Source organism: Myotis brandtii, unplaced genomic scaffold, assembly GCF_000412655.1.
Source record: "Myotis brandtii unplaced genomic scaffold, ASM41265v1 scaffold456, whole genome shotgun sequence".
Classification (NCBI taxonomy): Eukaryota; Metazoa; Chordata; class Mammalia; order Chiroptera; family Vespertilionidae; genus Myotis; species Myotis brandtii.
Window position 1 is genome coordinate 3059191 of NW_005367431.1, and position 14892 is coordinate 3074082.

At 53.8% G+C, this 14892-nt stretch overlaps 1 protein-coding gene and 1 long non-coding RNA gene across 2 annotated transcripts in view; one reads left to right on the forward strand and one right to left on the reverse strand.

The window, feature by feature from the left end:
* Window positions 1-6624, forward strand: part of FAM46B (family with sequence similarity 46, member B) — a 7037-nt gene extending 413 nt beyond the window's left edge. The window contains exons 2-3 of the mRNA XM_005875253.2: window positions 7-152; window positions 4767-6624. Coding sequence (XP_005875315.1) covers window positions 7-152; window positions 4767-5789 — 1169 coding nt within the window. The 3' untranslated portion in view covers window positions 5790-6624. The remainder of the gene's footprint in view (window positions 1-6; window positions 153-4766) is intronic.
* Window positions 6625-9704: 3080 nt separating this feature from the next.
* On the reverse strand, window positions 9705-14886 carry LOC106727630. Its single transcript, XR_001363861.1, has 2 exons — window positions 14755-14886; window positions 9705-10434 (listed from the first exon to the last, which is right to left on the reverse strand). It is a non-coding gene; the product is annotated as an uncharacterized LOC106727630 (long non-coding RNA).
* Window positions 14887-14892: the final 6 nt, after the last annotated feature.

A 14892-nucleotide genomic window follows, 5' to 3' on the forward strand; every position in this document is an offset into this window, starting at 1 on the left:
CGGGAGCCGCATCAGCCTCGCTCGGACCGCACCTGAGTGGGCTAGGCTGGCCGCAGGTGAAGCGGCTGGACGCGCTCCTGAGCGAGCCAATCCCCATTCACGGGCGCGGCAACTTTCCAACGCTGAGCGTGCAGCCCCGGGAGATCGTGCAGGTGAGAGGGCGCTGGGTGGGGGGGCCTGGGGTCTCTATCCTGAGGCCCTCGTGGCTGGAAGGAACCCGGAGTCTGTTCGATTCGCTCGACAGCTAGGGGAAATGAGGTTCAGAGAGGGACAGGGGCTGTAACAAAATCGCACAGCATTGATAGTAGACCATACTCCCTTTCCCCTGCACCTCATAGTCCCTCCCCACTTGGCTTTCCCTTCCCCGCCCCTGGGGAGTCCGGATTCCGCCCGGACTGTTCACCCAGGCCCTGGCTTGGAGAGGAGAACAGGATGAGGAGAGACACGGCAGTTGGGGAAGAACAGTCCTGCCTCCAAGGACAAAAGATGCCAGGCAGCCCTGGGTGGGTAGGTATACATTCTTGCATCCAAAATGGTTATTTTCTTCCCCAAATCATCATTCCTGGGCCTCATTCTCATTCCTTCCCTCTCTCAAAGTTCTGGGGGCAGACTCTGTCCTGTGCTCCCACAGCCCTTTGCTACCACAAGAGCCCTCTAGCTATTATGTGGACAAGGAGTCCCTCTCAGCTGGGTTGTGGTAGGAGGGGTTAGCTAAGCACCAGGCCAGACCTGATGCCTGCATGCTGGGAGGCATCCTCGGGTGTCCGGTTTAGGTGTTTCTTCCCCTTCCCAAGACTGGAAATGAGTGTCAGCCCAAACCCCAAGCCCCATTTCTGTACTGACGAGCAGAAGAGAATTCTGGCAACCCCTCTCTTCCTCAGACTCCTCTTCCCTTCACCTGACCTTCAACAACCCTAAATTTGCTCTTTCATAGACCAGGCACTGTCATGCTCTGAAATACCAGAATATGGTCACTGTTGTACCCATTTTATAGCTGGGGAAGCTGAGGCCCCAGAGATGAGCTGCCTAAGACCACTTAAATAAGTGAATATCAAACCCAGAGAATGTTGGGTCTTCCCAAGAGCCACTGCTGCAGGTACAAGGTGTTTTCACTCCTTCCCCAGTTCCCAAGACTCAACGTCTAGGTCTGTGGAATAAGCAGAAACCAGAAAATCATCCACAATTCCTGCACATGCCTACCAGAGATGGGCTTTCTGGGGCAGTAGCTGACAAGCGAGGTGAAGCCATAGCTTCCACAGAAGGGCAGGGGTGCTCGCTGGGGGATTAACCTTGCCCTCCCTTCTGAGGAATGGGAAAGGGTGGGAGCAGATTCTCCAGGGCTGACTCATGTGCAGCCCATGGCGCCTCACAGAGGCATGCCTCCACTGCCCGCTGTCATGGGGTAATTAGGAAACCAGTTGAGGCTTTTCTCCCCGGGACAGTCAGGTCAACCTTGGGGCCCCAACTTCTGAACCTCCAGGACTGTTGCTTCAGGAATGGGGAAGGAAGTGAGGAGCCCAGTGGGACAGCTTCCCTCTGCAAGGACAAGAGGTGCCCTGGGTGGGAAGTACCAATATGATCCAAACTGCCTTTCCGGGCGCCAGCTCGGTGCCAAGCCCTCTTTGGAACCCTAGGGGGGGCATAGATATGACTGGGACCTAGCCTTCCTGCTTTCCAGGTCCTCCCAGCCAAGTGGGGGAGCTGACGTTACAATGTGATAATAGTATAATGTCCTCCTAGACAAGGGCCAGAGATGGCACAGAACAGGGAGCTGCCTGCTGTGGTGGGGAGGGCAGCAGAGACTTCAGAGCTGGACTGGAAGGTCGAACATCTGGCTTTAGGACCTCTTTCCTCTGCTGGGCCCAGTGTTCCTGTCTGTTCAATGGGGATGGATTGGACTGCTCTCCAACACCCTTTCTGGTTCTAGAATCCAAAGGGAACAGGTGCCTTCACCTGGCCTGTACAGTTGCCTCCACAGGGAAGAAAGTCCCTCTTCTGCCAGGAATCTGCAGCTGGCAGCTTCACAAGCTGTTGGGAAGTGTGTGGTGGGAGCGCTGGGTGTGTGTGGTGGGGGCACTGGGTGTGTGTGTGTGGTGGGAGTGCTGGGTGTGTGAAGTGCATTGTGGGAGTGCTGGGTGTGTGTGGTGGGGGCGCTGGTTATTGACTTTGGGCTTCTTACCAGTGCTGGGTTGCCCCACAGTTCTAGAATTAGAATCTTTCTCCCTCTTCCCTCTTCCTCCTCCACCCCCCTCCCCCGCAAGGTTTCGCCTACAGCAGCAATCTGAGCAGCAAGAAATGCAGTTCTTGCTTGTACCTGGGCTAGGGGGCCCACTCTTTTGTAAGAGGTCCCTGCCTTCTGGGAAGCCTGGTTCTAATTAAGTTCAGCCATTTATTGCCTGTGTGACCTTGGATAAGTCCTTTGTCCAAGGTCACAATCTTATCTCTCCAGCTGCGGCCCTAGGACTTGCATTAGGTGGCTCTGAATTTTTATAAGCCTGCTATCTGGCAGCACCTACGGTCTCCCTGCAGGTCTCAGCAGTGGCCTGGGAGCAGAGTGGTTCTGGGGAAGGCCTTGGCACAGGAGAAAGGAGGGTGTAGCCACTGCCCCCTCGTCTGATTCAGGAGGCTCCAAGCTGCCCTGCAGTCCTTGGGTGTGGCAGTATCTGGGGACTATCTGCCAAACTGGCTGTAGTCACACCTGGGAGAGACAACAGCCTCTGGCTGGCTGACACAGCCAACCCCATGGCCTGACGCAGGTGATTTAACAAGGGTACTGCTACCTACTCACCAGGCCAGATGCCATGCCCTGGGGTGGGCATCGCCTGGGAGCAGAAGCTGGCACTGAGTAAGGCTTAGTCAGCTCTAATGGGACATGGGAGGGAGCTGGTCTGCTCTGCAGGCCTGACCAGGGTCCTTGGGACAAAGTCTTTGGCCATTTCTCTCCTGGGCCTACATGGATACAGCTGCCAGGGTGTGGGTTAGAAGTCCCACAGGCTGGACTGCAGCAACTGGCTCCTTACCTCCAGCCTCCCCTGTCTGTCTGGCCAAGGCATTCCCCAACCCTAACCTCCTGCTCCGTAACTATGACTCTGGGCTTCAGTGACTGGAGGCTTTGGCCTCACTTTGAAATTTTAAGAGGGAGGGAGGATTAGAACCCTAGTTTCTGGTCTCTGCTTCCTCTGAACCGTGGAAAATGGAAATGCGGTAGAAAGAGGTTATGCTTTGGAGTCAGTCATACCTGGTTTTGAAGGCACCTCTGCATGATCTTGGGCAGGTGACTTCACTGCTGTGAGCCTCAGTATCCCGGTTTATAACTTAGCGATCATAAAGACCTCTCTTATAGATCCTGGTAAGGTCTAGTGCCTGGCATCTCATACTCCTCTTTCCCGCCCCCAGCGCCCCCCTAACCCACTCGCAAGTTTTTGATGGCCAGTTGCTCACTCCCCATAGCCATGAAAATACCTGCGCATGGTCAAGGTCCTCCTCCCGGAAGCCTTCCTGGAGGGAGCCGCCCGCCTCAAATTGCTCCACTGCATCTTGCCTCCTCAGCACTTAGATGCATTCTTTACAGTAATTCCTCCTGAGGCTAGGAGGGCAGCCCCTCCAGCAGGCGGCAGGCGCTGACTTGGCAACAAGGGTTGCAGAATCACTCAGGGTAGGAATGCTGCCTGGTCACTTTCAGGACAGTGTATGAAGCACTCTGGGTCTCTGAGTGTCCAGCCCAGCTCCCCTCTTCTCCCCACCTGGTCCTAGGCCTGGGAAGACGCCTCTGGCTAAAGGAGCAGGTTTAAGATGACTTGTAGGTTTGCCTGTCATGTCCCTGTGTCAGCAGATGGGATCTGCTACATCTCTTCCCACTTGGTCGGGGAGGCTTTCTAAGAGTGGAAAGGGTCTGGGTTTTAACTGCCAGGCCTGCCATTTCTGAATGGCTTCCCCTAGATATTTCACCACTGTAAGCCTCAGTTTCCTCATCTGTAAAATGAGTATAATATTTGCCTCACCGAGATCTTGTAAAGATGAATTAAGATGTGGATCTCAGAGTCAAAAGAGTGTGCATGGATTTGAGAATCCAACTGACGTGGGTTCTAGTCTCACCCTGGCCACTCTCTGACCTTGGACGTGTTTGTTAACCTCTCTGTGCCTCAGGTCCCCCATCTGTAAATTGGAATAATAATACGCAAACATAGGATTATTGGGAGGAATAATGTAATAATGAATGTGAACTAACAATTATGTTCCAAACACATTTGAGCAATTAGCATTATGCCTGACACAAAACCAAATGTTTTACTTACAGTTTTAGAAAAGTAGGATAGCATAGTGGTTAAGACATGGACTCTGAGTTTAAATCCCAGCTCTGCATTCACCAGCTGGGTGACCTTGGGCAAGTTACTTGGCCCCTCTGTGTTTCCATTTCCCCATCTGTAACGTGGGGATATTTGTACCTACTTCACAGAGTTATTGTGAGAATTACGCGAATTTATATCCTAATGTATAAAGTGCTTAGATCAGTACCTGGCTTTTAGTAAATTCTATGCTTGCATTTGTTATTATTGCTGTCCTTTCTGAGGCTTTCCTCCAAATAGGCCATTCTCTAGCTTAGAGAAGTTTGGCTTAGAGAGTTAAATGTCTTTCCAAAGGCACGACAGCTGATAAGTGGTCAACAGTGGTCGATATTATTATCACTATTACCTGGAAGCCCATAGCAGACCTGGGGACGGGGGACAAGCTCCTGACACCTCTCCTTCCTGCCGTCCCCTCCACAGGTCGTCCGCAGCAGCCTAGAAGAACAGGGACTGCGCGTGCATGGTGTGCGGCTACACGGCTCAGCTGCCAGCCACGTGCTGCACCCCGAGAATGGCTTGGGCTATAAGGACCTAGACTTAGTGTTCTGCGTGGACCTGCGCAGCGAGGCATCCTTCCAGCTGACCAAGGAGGTGGTGCTGGCCTGCCTGCTGGACTTCCTGCCGGCTGGCGTGAGCCGGGCCAAGATCACGCCACTGACACTCAAGGAGGCCTACGTGCAGAAGCTGGTGAAAGTGTGCACAGACACGGACCGCTGGAGCCTCATCTCACTGTCCAACAAGAGCGGCAAGAACATGGAGCTCAAATTTGTGGACTCAGTCAGGCGCCAGTTCGAGTTCAGCGTAGACTCCTTCCAGATCATGCTGGACTCCCTGCTGCTCTTCGGCCAGTGCTCATCCACGCCCATGTCTGAGGCCTTCCATCCAACGGTGACGGGCGAGAGCCTGTACGGGGACTTCAACGAAGCCTTGGAGCACCTGCGGCACAGAGTCATCGCCACACGCAACCCTGAAGAGATCCGCGGTGGCGGCCTCCTCAAGTACTGCCACCTCCTGGTGCGTGGCTTCCGGCCACAGCCCAGCACCGACGTGCGCGCCCTGCAACGCTACATGTGCTCCAGGTTCTTTATTGACTTCCCGGACCTGGTGGAGCAGCAGCGCACCCTGGAGCGCTACCTGGAGGCCCACTTCAGCGGGGCCGACTCAGCCCGCCGCTACGCCTGCCTGGTGACACTGCATCAGGTGGTCAACGAGAGCACTGTGTGCCTCATGAGCCACGAGCGTCGCCAGACACTGGACCTCATCGCCACCATGGCACTCCAGGCACTGGCTGAGCAGGGCCCAGCGGCTGCCGCTGCCCTGGCCTGGCGCCCTCCAGGCCCTGATGGGGCTGTGCCTGCCACTTTCAATTACTATGTGACCCCTGTGCAGCCCCTGCTGGCCTGGGCCCACTCCTGCTATCCCACCTGGCTGCCTTGTAACTGACTGAGACCCTGGTCAGGAGAGACTGGGTCTCCCCAGATGGAGCGGGGCCTCAAGGCCTGTGTGGAGGGCATGACCAGAGACAGGCAGCCTGTGCCAGGTGGCCCAGCACTGCTACAGGGTTGGGCCTTCGACTAACAGACCAGACTCCCTGAGTGAGGCCTCTGTGGGCTTACGGCCAAGCTGGGGTTCTTTGCTTATTGCAGCACACTTTTAGACCAACATGATTGTGGGGTGCAGGAGCTGTTTGTCTTGGGGGTTAATTGCCGTTAGGAGACAAAGCATGTTTGGGGTGTTAGTCTCAATGTCCATCATCGTGGGTTGATTTCTGTGGCCTAAGAAGGGTCTTTTTGGCTAGGGCCAGCCTATAGTGAGCCCAGCAGCCCCAAGGGTCTGCAGCCCACACAATGGCTAAAATATGGTGCATTATGGGAACTAGTCGCTTTGGGTCAGGCTGGGCCACTCACAGGCCTAGTAGTCCAACCTGGCTAATCACTGGGGAGGGACAGGGAGGCATGAGACAGATACCTGGAGAGGAATATGTTTGGCCCAGTCCCCTAACACTCCTAACTTGAACAGTCAAGGTATGTGGTGGACAGGACCAAGTGGCCTGGGGTAGGACACAGCCCAAGACCCTTCCAGGTGTTGCTCCCTTCCCCCATGTCACGAGGAGCCCTCCTGCCTGGGAGCTTGTTCTTAGGAGGGTACAGGGCCCAAATTGGCCACAGTCAAGTGTTCCCACCCCACTGGTCTGGTTACAGGGTCCTCAATTGGGGGAGGAGAACCATGCCCCGCCTCTGCACTCTTAACACCTGCCAATAAAAATTGTCTACACTGAGCCTAGCACCATGCTTTCTCCTGGGAGAAGGACCTTCCATGGCTGTGGGGGCTGTGGCTGCCTCCCCGAGCCTGAGTCTGGCTTATATGGTGGGAGGGGACTTTGGGGGGGGGGGTCTGAGTCCTGGGCTGTGGCTGAGGGAACGCCCCTTCTTCCATCAACACCAGCCCCAGCTTGACAACTGTGCTAGGAGCTCATGTCTACACGTATGACTTGCACCTGCACATTGCCTCAGCAAGTCTCCTGGTCAAGAGTCATTATTTCAGTGTTTCCCACCTACAATCCAAATGATCCTGGACCTGGTCTCACCCTGTGGTGCTCAGAGCTGCTTGGCCCCATTTCTGCCCACTCTACCCCATCCCTTCCCAGGAAGCAAGTGGAAAACAAGTTGGGTGAATCCAGACTGGAGACGACCTCCAATAGTGGCAACTAAGACTGGGGGACTTCTAGGGACCCCCAGAGCTTAAGCCCAGGTTTGGCCACCCTATCTGGGAGAGGTTCCCTCAGTCCTCCGGTTCTGTCACCCCCAAATGCGAAGGGCACATTCCAACTTGTTCTAAGCAGGTTTGTCGTCTCCTTTCCAACACCAGGGGCCACACCAGGCTGTCTGGGAGTGAATGTCAAGCTCTCCCCTCAGAGCATCAGCCAGTCATGGTCCTGGACGCTTCCCACTGTTTACCCAGCCCCTTTGATCCATGAATTGCAAAGCCCTTAACACATTCATCCTCATTAGTGGCCTCTGAAGTGGTGGCTTTGATGGTTTCAGCCAGAGTGAAAAAAAAAACCTAGGCCACAGAGGAGGCCCCAGGTCATCTGGGTAAGTCCAGCCACCTCACCTGCTCAATGGGTCCCTGCTGGGCTCAAAATGGCTAGAAGGGTGAGTGGAAAGGCTTCCTTTGCTGGGTGATTAAAATAGTCTTCACTCTGCCCATGCCCACCTAACTAAGGTCCTGGGAGGGACAGAGTTTGTCCCAGCTCCTGATTTGGGCGCATAGGGGATGCTCACAGTATAAGCACAGAGGCTTAGCTTGTTAGGGCAGGGAGCAGGCTTCACCTGGATATGTTTGTTTCAGAAGGTGAGAAGCCAGGAACCAATGGTACTTAAGTGCATATATCGGCAGTCAGCCCCCGGGGAGCCAGCTACCCGTTCTAGTGACTGGGAATATGTCAGAAAACCCAAGACTAAGATCCCTGCCCTCTTGAAGATTACAGGTCATAAACTAAATTATATAGTCTTAGAAGGTCAGTGATGCTCAAAAATATACACAGCAGGGTAAGGGAGTGGAATAGCTGGAGTTTGCGAATTTTAAAAGAAGTCAGGGTGGGCCTCATCGAAAGTGTGACATTTGATTGCACAGATTTAAAGGTAGTGGAAAGCAAGCCATGCAGATCGGGGGAAGAGTGTTCAGGCAGAGGGAGCTTGTCTGATACTGTGCACATGTTCCCAGGAGGCATGTTTGGGGAGGGCGCATGCGCCCAAGGGTGTCTAACTGGCCTTGTGCAGGTGCACGTGCTCACTAGTGTCCATGTGTAACCTGCATGGGGTGAGAAGCAGGAGAGAGACAGGAGTTCCCAGTAACAGCTACTGTTTCTAGAGTGCTTTACTCCAGGCCAAAACTATGCTAGGTCTCCCCGATCAGTACCCCTCATTTCATCTCACAACTCCACAAGAGCAAGGATTATCTCCATGTCACAGACCAGGAAACTAATGCCAGAAAGATCAGAGAAGTTAGGCTGACTCCAAAGCCTTTGCTGTTAACCCCTGCACCATCCTGTCCCTACACTCTGATGTCCCATGGATGAGCATGATGGTATGTCTCCTATACATATATGTGACAGGGCATGTTGGCAAGTGACAGTTTATATTTCTGTGACATTTGCCATTGTATGTATGACTATAGCAGAGTGTATCAGTGTGACAAGACGGACATTTTCTTGATGTACATGTGACAACAGCCATGACTTGTGGTGACTATGTCTGAGGCCTGCAGTGCTAACAGGCATGCCTGTGGGTATGTTTAAGACTGGAACAGTGGGTGGGAGAAAAACACGGACTCAGTGGCTGGCCTTGTTCTCTTGTGGACAATTCCTGCAGCCATGTAAGATGCCAGGACAGGCAGTTATCAAGAACTGGAAATCCCAGAGCCAGAGAGGGGAAGGGTGAGGAAGGAAAGCCCCATCCCCCACAGTGCTCTCCAAGTAACAACCCACCACCCCTTATGACCACAGCAGGTGGGGGGACTCCAGAGGGGCAAAGAAGCCCTGCTGTAAACATTAGGGAACCAGAGATATGCCCCCAAGCAGCTACAAAGTGTTGGCCCCTCCAGTCCCACTCCCCACCCTTCTCCCTGCTCTTTGCCCTGAGGAGGATGACCTCTGGGAACTGTGCATCAATGACTCCCCTGTTCCCTACCTTCCTGTTGGGTTTGGCCAATGAGAGGCCCCACAGGAAATTGGAGAAGAATGGGGTATTTATTCCCCTGTTCCCTCCCTACCAGGTTGTCTTACTCATCTATCTCAGTCACAGGCCACTGCTCCTGTCAGGGACTCTCCACACAGCTGTCCTCTCATCCCTTTGCCCTCTCCTTCCCTCCCCCATCTTAGGGCCAGGAGTTGTAAAGGCTTCCAACTTTTGCTATCCCCTGAGAGCGGCACCATTCCTCGTTAGTTTCTTAAGCCCACATCTTTGGAAAGAGTCCCTTTTAAATCTCTGCCCAGTTTGAGTGCGCCTGTCTCCTGCTGGGACCCTGAGTGACAAACAGGTCCATACCGTTGCCAGCATGGTCGTATGCTGCCAGGTTATCACAAACATGCACAACCTCCCTCCCAGTCACACATCTCACATGTGCATTCCCAACCCCTGACTTCCTCATCACAGCCTTCATCAGGGGAGACTTCCTGGAGAGAGTCAGCTTTGAGCCAGGTCAAGGAAGAAATCAGTCTGCAAATCAGTCAACAGTCCCAAGACTGTCAAATGAAACTAAACAGAAACTGCTCGAGGAATTGCCAACTTAAAGAGTGGTGACAGACACATAAAGGAAAATTGGCAAGGACACTTGCAAAGTAAACGCAAAACCACATGCAGTTGTCTCACATCATTGAAATTTATTCTTCCTGAATGTATGAATCAGGGGACTGACTCAATATACATTCATTTCGCAGAATTCTATAAGTTCTGGGTTGTGGGTGAGTAAATGTGACCCTCTTCCCTCTATTACCAGGACATTTGAATAAGTGTGGTTCCTTTTCTCATTTAAAACTTTGCTTAGAACTAGGTAGCCACTACCTCTTTCTCAGAAAGAGGTGTGTTCCCTCAGGAGCCAGAGCTGATCATGTTTCTGAGGGGCCACAGGCATGTTCCCACAGGGACAGGGCAAGAACAGTGAATGAGGACGACAGGGATTTCTCAAACTGGTTTCCCTCAAACAGGTCTCCAAGCTGTTAGACTGAGGAGCGAGGGCAGCTACCAAGCCGTGTTGTGACTTGTTTAAGAGTGATGACTCTATTTTTTAAAGAAATCCTTTTCACTTTCACATTGGAAAGGTTTGCTTACACTCTTAAATAATCTGATTGCATCTCAGGGACTTCCAATTGTACAACGTAAGCCAAAGTCAAATGTGGTATACATAAAGAAATTCATATACAGGAACTTCCCCAGAATCCTGTCCCCGTCTCTGTAAAACCAAGTGCCCCTGTGAAGGACGGAGGCTCCGCCTTGCGTAGGGTCCAGTGAAGAAGTCTTCCTGGAGGAGGTGCTCAGGGAAGGAACAGAATCCCAGGAGTTCAGATCCATAGAGTTGCTGGGAGAAGCTGGAGAGAACAATTTCAAGATTTTCAATTACCTCTTCCCCACAGCCACCAGCCCCACCCAAAACCTTCATCTACCTCCTTAAGGGGGGCCATTATGGAGAGAAGGTGCTGGGGTAATATTATGGAACTGGGCTCCATTGACTCCTGTCCTGGAAGGAGTGGGGGCTCCTGGGGTAAGCAGAGGTTCCCTTGAGCCTTTGTCCTTGGCTGGGATCCCCACTGGTCTGAGCAGCTAGAATGGAATGTTCCTGGGATGAAAAGCCTGCCCCTTCCTCCATCTCTCCCCTTATGGAGTTCCCCAGGGCCCATGGTGGAGAGACGGGGAGGTTCCAGGGATTCCTCATATGGTGATGCTCTGGAGAAGCAAAGGCCCACACTGCTGGGGGCTATGTCCTGGCAGCTTCTCCTAAGCTGGGCAGATCTGCTCCATTACACAGGTACAGATCTCCACTATGTGCTAGGCACTTAGTGTGGCCCCTCATTTCATACTCAGAAGCTATCTCCTCCCTAGCTGCCCAACACACACACACACACACACACACACACACACACACACACACACACAGAAACTGGTTCAGGGAGAAGGTAAATTATTTGCCTAAGGTCTCCCAGAGGAGAAGTTCCAGGCCAGGACAGAATCCCAGGTCTGTCTTGTTCCAAGCCTGGGGTACTTTCTGCCCCACTATGGAGCCCATCCTCCTCCTCCTCTGCCATCCCAGGATCTTTGCTCTCCTTGGCACCAAACATCCTAGCCCAGGTGTGGAAGGAAGAAGCCGTCCAAGGCAAGCACAGGCCCTCAGCAGAGTTGGGCTGCCTTTGCCTGAAGCCAGGTGTGCTGACTCAGCCTAACTCACCCCTGTCCCTTCCCCCAGAACCCAGACAACCAGGCTGGGGAGCCAGCCTCTGGGGGTGTGCCCAGACCTTGGGGAGGGGCACCTTCTGCTACCCCTCCAGCATCTTATTACATCTCTCCCAGAACCAGGGATCACTGGACCCAGACATAAAGGTGAGAGCCCAGAATCCCCCCACACTCATCTGATAAATGAAGTCACATAGCCCGATGTTTAAGGGATCTCCCGCATACAGGTTCTATGACCTTGCGCAAGTCACCTGTGGAAATGGGAATAACCCCTACGTTGCAGAATAGCTAGGAGGATTGAAATAGATAGTGGGTGTGAAGTGCTTAGCACAGTGCCGCATAGAGGAGGCGGTTAATATATTATTCCAGAATCAAGGATTCCTTCTCCCATGACTCCTGGCCATGGTGCGGCTGGTCAGGACTAATGGGGGAAGAAATAGGCTAGGGGCCTCCCAGCTTTCCCAAACACCTCCTCCCCTGCTGGCTCTAAAGACCTCTCCAGCCCTGAGAAGCCTGGGCCCCCAGTTTTCTCCAGAGCTGCTGGCAGGGAGAAGGAGCCTCCTGGAGACGCCCATTTGCAGGCTTGGAGCACCTGAGCCAAGACCTGTGGCATTAGCCTCATCTTTAGGAAGCCACCTTGGTCCCCAGGTGGCAATGGGAGAGGGTGTTCATCAATGTTTGTTGAGTTTTCAGTGTAACCAATCTGTGAGAAGCAAAGTGACTCCTGGTGATCATCAACAGGGGCAGCCTCTTTCCTGGAAAGTCCTGATGGGACTGGCCCAACCAGAAGGCTTCCTTTGAGCCTCTTCTCTAAGTGACCTCCCCTAACCCCTCTTCTGCCAATCAGGAGGCTGGTTGGGGCGGGGACACTGGGAGTCCAGCTGCACCAGGCTACGCCCAGGTACCCAGGGAAGCAGCCCCACACTGCCCTCTGGTGGTGCCACCCAGAGATGCCTTCACTTGGCTAGGGCCAGCCAAGAGAGGGAAGGGGCTTACCCAGGGGAGGGACAGGTCCCAGACTAGAACTCTGAACTGGTTCCCCAGCCCCAGGCATTAACCTGAAGAAAGGCTCCTCCTCCCTCATTTCCCTTTGTTGAGACTGCAGATTCACTGGTAGCCATAATGTCCTCAATGCACAGGTCCAGTCCCCAGGGCTGGAGGCCATCAAGAAAGTGTTCAGGAAGTCATGGGGGGTGTGTGTGGGAGGGGGGGGAGGACAGGGAAGGGGGTCAATTTCTTGATCAGAGGCTATACTTATTTATGAAGGCCTAAAAATAGTCCTCTAAACACCACAAATTGCCCAGCCCCCAGAGGGTCCCCTGGGATGGTGACTGTCAGGGAAGGCTACCTAGGGGAGGACTGGGAGACACAGAATCTTCAAAGCAGGCACCCTCTGATTAAGTGCTGCTTCTTGAGCCCCTGGACTGAGTAGATGTCAATGTTTGTTGATTGAGAAGAAAATGGAGCTTCCTAGAGGAGGCCCTGGGCTGAGGGGGTAGTGGGCAGAGCACTAAACCAAGAGCTGGGGTTCAAGCCACTGAGCGCCACATGACATGGCCAAGGTCCTTGGTGGGAAGCAGTGGGACATCTGGAAGTGGAGGGAGGAGGCAGAGCTGCCTGTGACTCCAGGACCATCTCCATTTCCTACCATCTCTAATTCCCTCCCCCCACCTCCACCTCCAAATCAGGACAAAGCTGATTACTAATAAATCCCAGAGAAAGGCGAAATTGTGGTGGCACAGAGCACTATACACCATTAGCTAAAAGCTTCTCTGGACCAAGTGCTCTTCTGTGCAACCCAGAAAACAAACAGTCTGGCTACACCCCAGTGCTGTGGCCATAGCTCCTCACTGTGTCACTCCTGCAAAGTCATTGTCCTTTCTTCACCTCCAGACCCCAAAGACCAGAGTAGCTTCAGAAGGTTCTCCTCTCTGGGGAGGCCAGAGGATGTCAGGGCCACCTACTGCTCTCCTGGTCCCCAAGCTCTCCTCAGTCTCTGAGACCTCCCCTGGACTTTCCTTCCCCAGCTAAAAATGGGTTCAGGAAGACCTGGCTGTTAGCTAAGAAACCAACCCAAAAGTTTGGCACCTGGGGAAAGAAAAGGCTGATGGGGGATGGAGGGTCAGGTGAGAGCCCCTGGGACTCTGCCTTTCAGAGCAATACACCTGACCCTCAGGACTCTAGGATTAAACCAGATTCCCTTGACTCCGACATTCTCATTCTACCCCCACCTTCCCATTCCCAAGTCCTGACGTGAGGAGGGGCAGCTATGTCCAGAGAGAGGCTGAGGAAACCAGCCCAAAGAGGGGGCAGAGTTGTTCCAGGTCACACCGCGGACAAGCTGGACATCGGTTCTCTCTTCTAGCCCCTGCCCCTACGCAGGGAGAGACACGAAGAGAAAGCCTGGGATCTAGTTCTGTCCCTTTGCTGGCATGTGACCTTGCCACTCTGCAAAATGAGGACTTTAAATTAGCTCCCGACTCCACCAGGGAAAGCCCTGCCTGTTTCTAGGTGTGATTTAAGAGAATAAACCATTCTTCCATGACTTATGGGGGAGAAGTCAGACCTCTGCCCTGTGTTAACCTCACTACAGCCCTTCCTGGAGGTGAAGGCTGCAGTCAACTCAGCTGGTGAGCAGCAAAGCAGCGGTGAGGCCATTCACAGCTGAGTGGGGGCCAGGGAAGGGCATGTGGACAGGAAGAGAAGCAGAGCTCGTTTCAGGTCTGGCCCTTTAAGGACCCCCTTTCTAGAAGCCAATGACATACCTGCCCCCTTGGGCCTGTTAAAAGATGTTACCTGACTCCATCCCTGGCAGAGCCATTTTAGAGCCAGGTGGGGGGAGGGGTCCCTCAGAGAACAAGTGAGGCTTTAGGCAGTTTTCAAACACTGGTTATCTAAGGCTGTCCTCTGAGCTGAGCTGCATGAGGGCATGAGAAAAAAACCTCTCCTAGAAGAGGAAGGGCTGCCGCATTGTGGGACGAAACCCCTCAATCTCTCTGGGATTCCATCTCACCAATGGAAAACAGGGGCCTAGGAGAGAACTCAGTACCAGCCCCCACCCCATCTTGGGACTTCATTATTCTGTCCGCCCAAAGGTATGGAGCTAGGAGGTGTCAGAAAACAGCAGCCTCAAGGGCAAGACTCTTCTTACAGCCCCAAGGGACTCAGCAAAGTCAATGCAGGTGCAGGGGAGGCGGAGGGAGTGCTGCGTCAGCGCAGCGGGCTCCACCTGGTAAAAGTTTGCTGGCAAACCTTCCTGCGGTCTGAGCACCCTCCATCTGTCCATCTCTATCACAGGGACTTGGTGCTGCCGCCTCGCTTCCCAGGTCTGGGAGAGGCCGCAACAGAAGGTGGACAACTTTATTAGGGACCCAGCGGGCTCCAGGAGCCCCAGGAAGGGAGATCCGGCCCCCTGCACCACCCTCCCCGCCCCCTGGAAGCACCAGCCGCTAAGACCGCACCTCAGCCTCCTTTACTGGTCCCCCGGCCGCCCGACCGTCTCTTCCTGTGACCGACCAGTCCATCCATCCGCGTCAGTGACGCGGCCCGCAGTCCTCCATCCGCGCCTCGGCAACGGCCTGTCGGGTGGCCAGGGGTCG